Source organism: Strix uralensis, chromosome 3 (assembly GCF_047716275.1).
Source record: "Strix uralensis isolate ZFMK-TIS-50842 chromosome 3, bStrUra1, whole genome shotgun sequence".
Lineage (NCBI taxonomy): Eukaryota > Metazoa > Chordata > Aves > Strigiformes > Strigidae > Strix > Strix uralensis.
Genome location: NC_133974.1, coordinates 88,601,710 through 88,614,312, shown reverse-complemented (window position 1 = coordinate 88,614,312; position 12,603 = coordinate 88,601,710). Strand labels below are relative to the sequence as shown.

Genomic DNA, 12,603 nt, shown 5'->3' with positions numbered 1-12,603 from the left:
CAAAGTTTTAAAAGAACTTATTCATCTCCAGCACATTTGAAGATGCCCAAATTCTTTCTGGAAAGATCAAGGGATTCAAATCAATCAAAACCAAAATGCTACTCAAAATTACAATTACTGAAACAAAAGAAAGTACTGAATTAATTGAAAACATGAATAGCATGATCTCTAATCTCTAAAACACATCTCTAAATGCCTGATGCTTTGAACCATGTTACTTGTGTTCTCTTCTCCTAAAACACCTTTTGTAATTACAGTTGAACTCAGCAAAAAAAAATTTCATTCCAGTTAACACATTATTTACATAATGTCCCTTCCAAGTAAATATCTAAGAGTCTGACCACCCAGATTCAAGTATTTAATTACACTGAAATTTTGGAGGACAGCACATATGAAGGGCAGAATGCCTATTAAGGTCAGTGTTAAAAGGTTAATGTGTGTTGGCATTCAAGAGAGAACACCAGTCCCACCACAAGACTGCACACCAAGAGTCTTCATTATCACCTGACAAAGATTCCCTCTGCATCTTTAAATATACCACTCATCCACCTCAGTTTCCAAAGATGAAGATAGGAAACTTATTTCTATGGGATATTTAAATGACTTCAAAATTTTTGGGTTAAAAAAATCCACAAAACCAACCATAATTGTAATAAGCCTGAACAACTGTACTGGACATGGTAGTGCATTTATACTAGGAGTAGCAATTCCACCCAGTCAGGGGCAGGACTGGATCTGTGTAAATGCTTCTGAATCACTCTGCTCCCAAGATGACACAGCAGGGACAGGAGAGAGAGGGAGGCAGGTGCCAAAGTACACAGCCGTGAACTTCAGAGATAGCCTGCACATAATGCCAGGGATGGAGGTAAATTAGAAAAATCTATGCACTAAGTACTACTGGATCTGATGGATGCAGAACAACTAAAGGACACCACACGGACATGCTGATGTTGCTCCACAAGAGCTACTCTGGGTCCAACAGACCAAGCAGTAGGCTGTGGCGGACTTAGAAGAAACTGGAGCGTGCAGACATCTGGAGTGCTGCCATGTGACCTGAACTCTACATGGAGTTGCACTTCTGCAGACTCAGGCTGGCCCCACAAGTCATACAGCCATGTTAATGGATCTGTGTGTGCTTCTGAGATCTGATGCACTCAAAAGACCTATATGAAATCAGTATTATTTCAAAACTGCACAGACCAAAACTACAAGGTCACATGAAAATGTAAATGTAAAATGCATACTTGTAAGTAGATGGGTAATAGATTTTGCCAAACCTCATTTACTTGTCACTACATTAAAAATAATTAATGATCACGGGGTGAGGAGGACAAGGACAACAACAACAACAAACCCCTCTATACTTCTGGATCCATTCAACTACCAAGAAATCCTCAACTTCTATTTAAAAACAAATTTAAGTTTTTATCTACTGTCCTTGCTGGAAGAGTCTTGGAAAAAACAACACAGGTTCCTCCAAAACATTCAAATACTGGCCTCAAGGAACCAGCAAATGTTAAATAGTCACAATACAAAGTCAGTCTTCGGATATTTTTACAATGAGCTGATTTTTGAACACTGAGGTGGCAAAGCTGCCTTTACTCCTCTGAACTACCTTTTGCATTGCAGTGCTTTTAAAGCACTGCCTTTTCCTAACTTAAAACCAACTGTTTACTTGTACAGCAATTAAATACATGCTCTAAAATATTTTCTGCTGACACAGTATTGTTGCATATAGTTTTAACGACAGACTGTTTCACATCTTCGTACAGCTACCTTCAACAAACATTTCACTCCTGGTATTGAGCGCAATGACTGCAGTCAACCAAACATGCAGAAAAATAGTTCAGCCGGGTGTGTGTTCTTTACTTCAATTAAACTCACACAGTTGGATGCCTGCTGTTGCCAAACCAGTAATATAATTTATACATTATAGTCCGAACAGTAAAACTACACTAAAAGTCATTTAACAATATTTATAACATCATAAAATACAGTGTTAAAATATATGAACTGCAATATGTACCAAAATTATAAAATTTGTTTCTCATCATCAGTGATTAAAACCAGGATCATTGCTCTAGCTTCAATACTCACAACCCTGGTGACAGATTAGAATTCAAATCTTAATGATCAATTTACAATTAACAAGATAGAAGTGAAACAAATTAAACCAACCATTATATATAACGAGACCCAATGGACTCCCATTGTTCCCCTTAATTACAAAACGCAAATCACAAATACACAGTGGGTAGTGTTAAGCATTAATCTACAACCTAGAAACTCAGACAGTGACAATCAGAGAAAAAAACCCTAACAAAATAACAGAGAAGAAATCAACAAAGGACTATGTTTTTAAACATGCCTATGCATACAAAAACCTTCACAGACACTATCTTCTTTCTGCACAGCTTGAGGGGTTTACAATTTGTCTGACATTGTCTTTCTGAAGCTTTTCTAATCCTGTGGAGGGGCTAGCTCACAAAAATGGTTCCAGCTTACATATAAACAAGAAAACTTCAGTTTAGATTTCTCAGAAAACCTGCATTAAATATAAAAACATACGTGCAATTCAGACGTGTCCCATTGAAATGCTGCAAATAGGCAGTTGTCTCAGATAAATTTGAAATGCCTCTTATTACAAACGGGCCCTTTACTTCCTATCAAACCCCACAAATTTTATATAAACTTACTCTTTCATCTGTTATTAAAAAAGCTTGAGTGTTTTACCAATTAAATAATGGTATTGCTAGTATACAGTTATTTCTTAACCCCATGGAAATTAAGGCACAAAGATTCTAGAACCATAGCAAGAAAATACACATCCAGGACCAAAATTTGTAAAGCCAAAACCATGAAAAAACATGGAAAAAATCTTTTTCATGCAAACTGCTGCTTCATGATCTGCTTCTATTTATGTACCTGAGAACCAAGTTATAAAATCTTCCAAAAATTATTACTTTTTTTCAGAAGACAAAGATACAGCATTCTGCCCCAGAATTGTGCTTTTACCCTACATCCAGTGACAATGACCATGAAGATTGCATTTCAGAGAGATGCTAGTGAAAGTTACATACTGTTATTATGCATTTAAAACTTTGCTGAAGTAATTTTTTGCATCTGATCTCCTGATCACATCACTTTTTGAAGCCATCTCTTAGTTTACAGTTTTCCACCATCTCCAGTTCCATCTTTCTACTCTCATTTTCACATGCTTTCTTTGTCCCTACCTATTTCTCCATTTTTGTTACTGACTGCAGCAGCTCCCACTCCAATGAAGGCAAGCTCAAGCTATTTTAGGGCCACTTCTCAGAACTGCTTTCATACATTCTTCCATACTGTTTCTTGTGCAAAATATACCACTTTTTGGAGATCCAAGAGGGCTCCTCTTCCCTTTTTCAGGTTCTTGACATAGTCAGCTAATGCTGCTAGGTGGAGAAACACTTGGCAATCTCTGGTATTTATTTTCAGAGAATAATGTGTTTTCACAGTATGTTTTCTGTCTTTCCTTCATCCTTTTACAGTTACTAGTCTGTGACTGTGAGCTCTAGCAACAAAGTCTGTGTGCATTTTTATTGCTGGAATAATAATATGATTTGAATCTATTTAGATTTTGTATTACTTTAGCAGAGGAGCTCTGCTTTTTCAGAAGGAAAATTCTGTCTGCTTCTCTCTCAAGCACCCATCACAACATTTGCAAGGGAAGATTGCTTACATTTCCTCAAGTTTCTCATTTCTTCCCCAAAAACTCTGGATGGGATTCATCCCCCAACTTCAGCCACTTAACAGATAGTCAATACTTTATATTCAGTGGAAAGTAGGATGGGCAGTGGAGGCAGTACCTGTGGGAAGCATCATATATATTTTGTTTTCATATATATATATATATATATATATATATATATATATATATGTCTGTCATCTACTTATATCATTCCACTTTGACCATTCCTGGAAACAGGATACTAGGATAAATGAGCTCTCTCCCTGAGTGAGTGTTGCCCCTGTAATGTTACCTCAACAGGATGATTAAATCTGCCCAGCAGAAGAAGAATCCTATCTTGAAAACCAATTTTATCTTCGCTGAAAGTTTTCTTTACTTCATATTAGCCATGTGAGATGAATCCTACCCTTAATTACCAAATTCACTTTGCATGAAATCTACAGAAGCTGCAGAATGTCAACTCACCACTTCAAGTCCCATTTACTACTCTAAATATGAACCCTGAAGAAAGTTTCAACAGAGACTATTTTCATACTTAAAAATGTAAAAAAAAATTACTGGTATAGAATTACTTTTTTTTTTTTTTTAAATTTAAAAAAAGACAGTCCTGTCATATAGAACTTTTAAATGGATACCTTCATACTTTTTAATCTATTTAAATCAGTTATTGCTTCCAGGTTTTGTTCTTTTCCTGAATTTTTAATAGCTTTGTATTTAGATCTGCTATTGATTTTAACAAAAGCACCACATAACAAGCAGTGGCAGAATCAGAGCTTCAGTGACAAGCAATTTTGACAACAATTATTTCAGAGATAATTATTCAGTGTGTAGTATTGTGAATGGAGTAAATAATTAAACGAATATATTACATTTTTGAGAACTTTAAATATTTAGTATTTTTCATATGATTTCAGATAATTGTAGCTCTGTTAACAATTTTCCACTCTTCATATTAAGAATATGAACATCAGAAAGACAGTAGCATGCAATTTTTACAGTGCAATTGTTTAAGAAATTTGAAGTAATAGCCAGAAACATAATCTGAAAAGCAGAAAATTAGAATTATCCTGGATAAAAATCCATCTACGTTTCTTAAGTGGCATATATTATATAGAGATGATGTGTAATACCTGGGACAAGATGAATAATAATAAATATTAAAATATAAATAAAAAATAAGAAAACATGTCCTAATAAAAGGGACAGGATAAGAAAAATATACTAACCTGTATTTTTCTGACATTTGTTCCAACTTCCTTGCCAACACACAACATTCTTCCTTTAATTTTGATATGAATGTATTCTGGGAGGTCAGCAATGAATCCAGTTCATTTACTAGAAATTATAAAATTATAAAAACTAGAAATTTATTTTACAACTATATAAATTTATAGATAATTTAGAAACAATTTTATACATTCTTAATTTATTTCCTCTAGATCCTTCTGGTTTCTGTATGTTTTTTAAACTTTAGCTACTTGGGCATGGAATTATGACATCATCATTCACCAAATAAAGACTCTATAAGCTAACCTGAAGTGTTAAAGCGATGTTGCCACTGAATCAGGTCTTATATGAGAATAATCACCATGAAGGCTATGTATCTAAATCTGGTGGGTTTGCTTTTTAGCTGGAAGTTCATTGACATTTCTGGGAGGAATAAAATTGGCAAGCCATGCCTTAGCAGTCTTTTGCTTGCTCAACTGGTGCAGAGGATACACTGGCAACCCAAACACTCGCACTGTAGACTCATTTCATTCTCTCCTTAAAAAAGGAGTTCTTTTATTTACTGGGTCCTGCACTTACTATGATTAATGTATTTTCTTCTCTTTAGTGATAAGATATAGACTTATCGTTCAGTGACAGTTGCAATGAAACCATTTTATAAATTAATTTTCAGGTACTATCAGTTTCAGCTGCACCAAAACTCGTGACCTAGAAATCAAGCATTTTTATTCTTTCAAAAGGAAGATACTGCAAAATGATGTTTCTTGATTTCTACTTTTAAAATCAGAGAAAGAGAGATGACTGTTACCCAAATTCCTTGTATGTGTGTAGGATCATAATACACAAGTGTTTCTTTATGTACATAATAAATGTACAACTCCTTCTAATCCTACTAGAGATATATAAAAACAAACTCAGCTGTAATGTTGTTTCAGGGTAAATGACACATCTTTTGTGCAAAATTACACTTGGTCATATGCAGATGTGCTGGCTAGAGTAGGGAAAAACGCTTCTGAGAGCTCCTTTTCTTTTCCTACTGTGTAGACAGCAGCCATAATGTAGCTGTTTGCATTCCCTGAACACATGGAAAGGTCCTCTAGTACTGTGATAATGCTGAAAAAAAGGCAGAAAATCAGATAGCAGATGTAAATGTGCCTGCTACCTCAGGTGTTATCTGACACTGCTTAGGATTAATACATGCTATGTTATTTTTCTAAAGGTACTGCAGGACTGGTGGGTAAAAATGGTATTTTACTAAGCATATGAATATACCATGTTCCATAAGAGCTGAAGCTCTTCCTCCTTTCCATGCTCAGGGGCTAGAGATTTCCTCTCTAAAAATTTCTTTCTTCTGTTTCTCATATGCACCTTTATTAATGTTGTTGGCATAGTACTTCACAATAACAAAAGGCTTTTTTTGTTTATTTGGAAAACCCATTTTACTTCCAGATTAAAGGTTAGAAGTTACTGACCAGCTAAGTCAATGTAGTGAAGTCTCCTATTAGGAGAACCTGAAGTATGCAAGGATTAAACATATTTCTTGTAGATTTTTGGGGGGGGGGGGGGGGGGGGGGGGCACATGGTAATACTAAAAATGTTTGAGGCTGCAAAGATTAAATAAAGGAACATATCAATTTGGAGCCAGTGAATTACATCCAGCTGCGACAGTGAATTAAGAACCGATTAATGGCTAAAGCTTTTCTCCAGTTTGGATGCCGAAGCAAACTCATTAAGCTTTTAGAGTAGCTATAATGTGTGTACTGTGGGAACTGTTCAATGCTATTCAGGAGACTTTAACTGTAAGCTCAGAGCATTTCCCGCAGAGCTTCTGATGCTATTTTCTTTATATAACATGTGTGCCTGAAAATCCAGCCAAAAACAAGCCCTTTGTTTTTCTACTTTGTTGTGGTCTCTCTCAGCTTTACGTTTCTTGAACACAGGTAAATAAACTCATAATCCAGATGGTGCAACAGATGTGAGAGCAGCACTCTGAAATCAACAGACAGTGGGCAATACTTTCCATTTTCTCTTTTAAACGCTAACTAATATGTAATTCGGAATCTCCGGTGTAGTTAGCATCTGCTCCCTTCGGCCAGCCAAAGGTTACAGGTGTTCCTGATGTCATTTCACAGTAAGGCGTGGGCCTGGCTTGTGAGTGAGTGCCCAGGCTCTAATCTTTCCCTACCACCTACCAGTTTTCTCATGCTGGGCCTCCATTTGCTGCATCTTCTGTGTCAGCTCCTGCTCTCTTTGCTGGGCCTGAAGGGCTCGGGCCTTTGCTTCATTGCTAATGCTGTGCTGAATGCTCTCTTTCTCCAATCTGCAAAAAAACCCAACCAAATAAGAAATAAAGAAAAATAAAAACCACATACTGAAGATGATAAATTAAAAAGGCAAAGCAGAATATTAAATTAACAATAACAACAAAAAAAATATCTGGCCATGCTTTTCACCTTCCCCTCCCACTTCAGGTTACACAAACTGACCTTTCTCTTACAATGTCAAACATTCTCCAGTGACTAGTAGAAAACAGATAAAAAATATGATCTATTTCCGGAGCGAAAATTAGCCTTTCAGACAAAAATATGATTTTATTTTTAAAAATTTTAAACATGACTTCTTTTTCATAAGAAAGTTCCCCAACATGCACTTTGCATTGAACAGACTATTTGCATTTTCTTTTAAATGCTATTTATTTAATTCTGCAATGAAGCTTAGGGACCTGACCCTGAGATGGACTGGTTCCCAGTGAACCAGCAGGAGATAAGTCAATGGGAGCGATTGCCACAGTGCTCATAATACAGCTACTCTGAAAGCTTAATGAGTTTTCTTAAGCAACCAAACAAGTTTTAACTATTAATTTATGTAAATAGGAGATGAATGCATCCATTACAATAGCGAAAACTGTTAGCACCACACAGGCCCAGCCCCTTGTGGTTCTTCTCACTGGGGGGTTGTACAGGAAGGTCTAAAGCCCAGTCATATTATCGAAGTAAGCAGGCAAGAGAGCAATTTACTTGACCAGATATGCAAGATGGGGCAATCTACTCCTGAGGCAAAACAAATGCTAGACTACCACACTCCATTGAAGCATTTTATTTAAAGCAAGCCAAGCAATAACAGCATGGAAAATAAAAACCCAAAAAGATATATGCATATAAATTAGAAAAGGTCCTAAACTGCAAATTTGTATCTAGACTTTCCCAAAGGTCGTGAATATTTATCTGGTGCACACTAGGATCCAGATTCAAAATTTCAGTGAGTTCACACATATCAGGATTGATTTCTAGATTTCAAATGACATATATGCACACACTTCTCTACTGAAACTACATTTAATAGCTTGGGATAGGTTTCAATAAAGTCTTATAAATGTGTTTTATTCTAGGGATAATACATATTGCAGGGGACTACAAAACAGAACACGGGCATAGATCATGTAAGGATAAAGCCACATCTCATGTGGTTGCTGCACTTAACCTTTGGACTGGTGCCTAATAACCCATCCGAGATATTGCAATATCTCAGCATGACACACACAATGTTAAATCTTCTCTCTTAAATTTACCCCAAAGCAATACAAATGGTGGGTCACATTACACTAATTCCTGGTCCTGATGTTGCAAGCCCTACCTTAGGCAAAACTCCCTTTGAAATCACAGACAGTTTTTTCTGAGGTAAGACTGAGAATGATTTGACACAGCAAATACGTTTAGATAGCAAGAATATTATAGTGTTAAGGAAACAAAGCACATTTTTCAAGGAAATGTCATACATTGAACTGCACTTTATCATAACATTCTCAGAATTACTTTGTAACCATATTGGAGTTATCCTATGGAGTGATGCTTGCATCATTTCCTAAGTGTAAGCTCCGAATATGGAAAGCATTACTATGAAAAATCCTTCCATATTTGCTGGGAACCAGCCTATTTAAACCCCTTTCCTCCTTTCAAATGTCTTTTTACCTTCAGACAGTTGTCATGAGCACCGGACTGCTCAAAAAAACACACCAGCACCCAATACATCCCCCAAACACTTTCAGCTAAAGAAAGTGGCAGTAGCACAGTATTTTATTTAATAGCGTCTCATGTGAGATGGCTGTGTGCAGTTGGGTGCTGTGCTGTCATCTGGCACACAGCTGGCTGGCTAGCATTCTGCTGGGGGTAGCCTTCAGCATCTATCAAGCTGCACAGCTCAAGCTACCAAGGAAAGCCTGTAAAGGTCCGTTCCTCGTTGCTAGGGTCCCTCCTGTTGACCACATGTTAAGGGGCAAGTTCAAAATAATTGGAGAATCTATTGTCACCAGAAACACTCTCTTGCTAAGGGGATACATCCAAAAAAGCCACTCACCTATGCTACTTACTGTATAGAGCAAACTAGCAGGAGCTCAGAAACCGTGGATGCATGGTGAGTTCCCTATGGCTGATGTGTATATGGGGTGGGTGAAAATAGATTAGTTTATGCAGTGGATAAAAGCTCAACTGTAAGACTAGGAAAACACAGGTAAGTCTTACACAGAAGGGTATCTGACTAGTTTCAATCCTAGCACCTAGAAAATTTTGGGATTAAGACACATTCAGTGCGTCATAAAGAGCAATATCTGATGTGCCTAGAGCTGCTAAGGAACAAAAAAATTTCCTGGAGTCAAAGCTGTCTAAACTGAGTGGCAAGTCTTTCACCCACACCTTGAATTGACACCTTCCCTGCTCTCTAAATTCAATCTCTCTGCCCTCCTACAGAAAATTTCTCCAACACAATTTATATATACAGAGAAAAAAGAAAAAAAACAACAAACAAACAAAAAACCCCATGGCTAAAAGATGCAGAAGGCAGCCCAAGAGGTTTCAGGAGCTACTGGTAACATTCCTGCTACAACCAGCAAATACTGCAGGAGTTTTAGAAGGTTTGACACTGGCTGCTTATTTGCAATAACTCTTAATTGTGAAAGAAGGGGAGCTTGATTTAAGAAAAAGAAAAGCTATGGACTGTAGACAGAAGGAAACAGTTATACCCCTCCAGCATTAGTGTGAAGATATCAGAAGTCTTCTCCTACAAAGACTTCAGAATTTCTCATATTGACTAAAGGAAAGCACAGAGACAATGTAAAGTAAAGCAACAGCAGCCTAATTTTGATGACAGAAGATCTGAATCAGAAATGATAGCTAAAGATTAACTGTAACAGAACTTTTTAAAGCACCATCTATAGTATCAAAAAAAGCAGACAAAGTGATTAAAGTTCAGCAGCCTGTTCTCTGCTAGAATGCAAACACTGAATCAAAATCGGAGACAGTAGCAAAAATTACAGTTCTTTCACACAGTATCCATTGTAAAACACTAAATAAATCCCTATCTGATAATAATTCTGGATTTGACCATAACAGTGATCAGTTCTACTAAAGCAGAAGCATTGAACTCATGGTGACTTTCATTTTTGTGCCATTAAGTCAGAAGCAACCAAGGACTCTTTCACATCGGAGGCAAGCTCAAGCTCTCCTTGAGCCCTGTTCCAAAGCGCAAGTTTTCCACAGTGATTTTAGTTCTAAACACTGATTGTTCTGAGCCTGAGTTACGGCTGTTAAGAGCAGCTTACTTAGTTAACTTGTTCACATATCTCAATGAACTGGATACTGGTTTGCAGTGACTGAAAGCTATGCTTTCTAAATATTCTTGGCCAAAAAAAAAAAAAAAAAAAAGGCACAGTAAACTGTAGCTTATAGCACAGGAAGAAGAACAAAACTGCCATCACTTGCAAACCTTAAGAAAAATCCTTGCTTGAAATTAAGTGAAAATTTACTTTGAGCTCAAAGCTAACATAAAAGTATGCTGGCTGAATTTGAGTCACCAGAATTAATAAAAAAGCCCTTTCCCACCACTAACAAACAAAAACTGGATCACAGCTATATTTTCAATAGAAGACTGCTCTCTGTCAAATGGCTTTGAAGTAAAGAAAAAGGAAGGATGTAAAGACTAGTGATGTGAAAGACATATCTGACATAAATAATAGCTCATCAATTTTTGACTAGAAAAGAACTAGATTGATAAAACTTTGAATGCCACAATGCAGTTCAATAGTCAGTATTTCTGCAAGAGTCTTTTTGCTTTAGTAACAGTAAAAATAGAAAATGAAAAAATACAGGATGAGTCTCAAATGTAGAATTAGGCCTCTGACTGAAGGTTGCCAGTAAGTCTTCTGACAAAGCAACCATAACGTGAAGCAACCATGCTTTCTATATTGACTACTTGATTTTTCCATGAGATCAACATGTGACATTTTGTAAAAAGCTAACGGATCCATTAGTAAGGACTATGAACTTAATTGAACAAATTAAAATACTCTAGCAATTATCTAGAGGTTATCATAACCTTATTTTAGACATCTTCATTTCTTATTAATTATAGTGAAAACTGTAATTATATAATATTTTAGGTTTTCATATATACTTACTTTAAACTGGACTTCATAAATTATTGTAGTAGCTGGCATTTAGTGTTCCAAACATTTGAGGTATCTGAACTAATACAATTGTTGGTCTAAATAATGACCAGTCCTGGAACTCAGCGCCAACACTCATACTTGGGCAGCAAGAGGACCAGTTGAGCCTAACACTGATGGTTTTACTACATGCCTCAGTGGTCAAGCACAGCTCTCTTTCCTAGATAACACATAGCCAAGTGGGTCTGTGAACTACTGCACAACAAATCACCTCAGAACTAGGAAAGCACTCAGCTAAGGGCTCCCTCAGCTCTTCCAGAGGAAACGGGCTTTCTCTCCCAGTATTTTTGAAAACAAATGTGTAGCAGAAGTTTCTCTATACCAAATTGAAAAATAGTTTCGAGAAGTTACCCAAGCACTTAATTCCCAGTACCTTTAACTCAATCTGGCCTGAGGGCCCTCAAATCAATTAGAGCAGTCTTGAAAATAAGACTTGAAAGCCTACCTGAATTAGGAACCCTAAAGATTTTAGCCAATAGCTTTAGGTACAAAGGCTCATCAATGTTTTATTCAGTCTACTTTGCAAACTTTTCATGATATAGATCTAGTGGACTGTCCATTACAAGCAGCTTTGTGAACCACCTTCTTATAGGCTATTTCATATTATTATTTCAGCTACAAGTGTCAAGGGAAGAATGGAAAATCTGAGTATATCCTTGCTCTTCTCTCAGGCTAGAGGGGAAAAAACCAAACCAAACCAGAAACCACACAGCAACATTCATGGCAGAAAAAAAAAATTAAAATCTGAAACAAGAGGTCACAAAATCTACCCCATTCTGTAAGGGGAAATATGAGAAAAACGTTTGCAGTCTCTTACTTTACTATCAGAAAGTATTCAAATACCGCAATGATAAAGGTCATAAAAGAACGTATATAGAATAAGATCATATGTTGGGTCAGAACACTTCACAAATTTCTTCCCTCTGTCCTCCATATGTATCTTCATAAGTATGTCATATACAGAAGGATAAGGGGTCAGGTTTTTTTCAGGTCAGCAGACAAGACTAAAAGTTGGTGTGCAAATAGGAAAAAATACAATTTACCAAGAAGTCATTCTCCCCAGGAATGGTCTTAAATTATTTTCTCTATTAATGTAAAACTCCTAAAACTGCTTTTAGACCTGTCTTTCAATTTAACAGCACTGCAGTATCCT

At 36.6% G+C, this 12,603-nt stretch overlaps 1 protein-coding gene across 5 annotated transcripts in view; it reads right to left on the bottom strand.

Moving 5' to 3' along the window:
• SDCCAG8 (SHH signaling and ciliogenesis regulator SDCCAG8) overlaps positions 1 to 12,603 on the bottom strand; it is a 121,079-nt gene that overhangs the window by 44,324 nt on the left and 64,152 nt on the right. For all 5 annotated transcript variants that reach the window (XM_074863242.1, XM_074863246.1, XM_074863241.1 and 2 more), the window contains 2 exons: positions 7,147 to 7,274; positions 4,954 to 5,062 (listed from right to left, as the gene is read on the bottom strand). In XM_074863242.1, the coding sequence (XP_074719343.1) occupies positions 4,954 to 5,062; positions 7,147 to 7,274 (237 nt within the window). The remainder of the gene's footprint in view (positions 1 to 4,953; positions 5,063 to 7,146; positions 7,275 to 12,603) is intronic.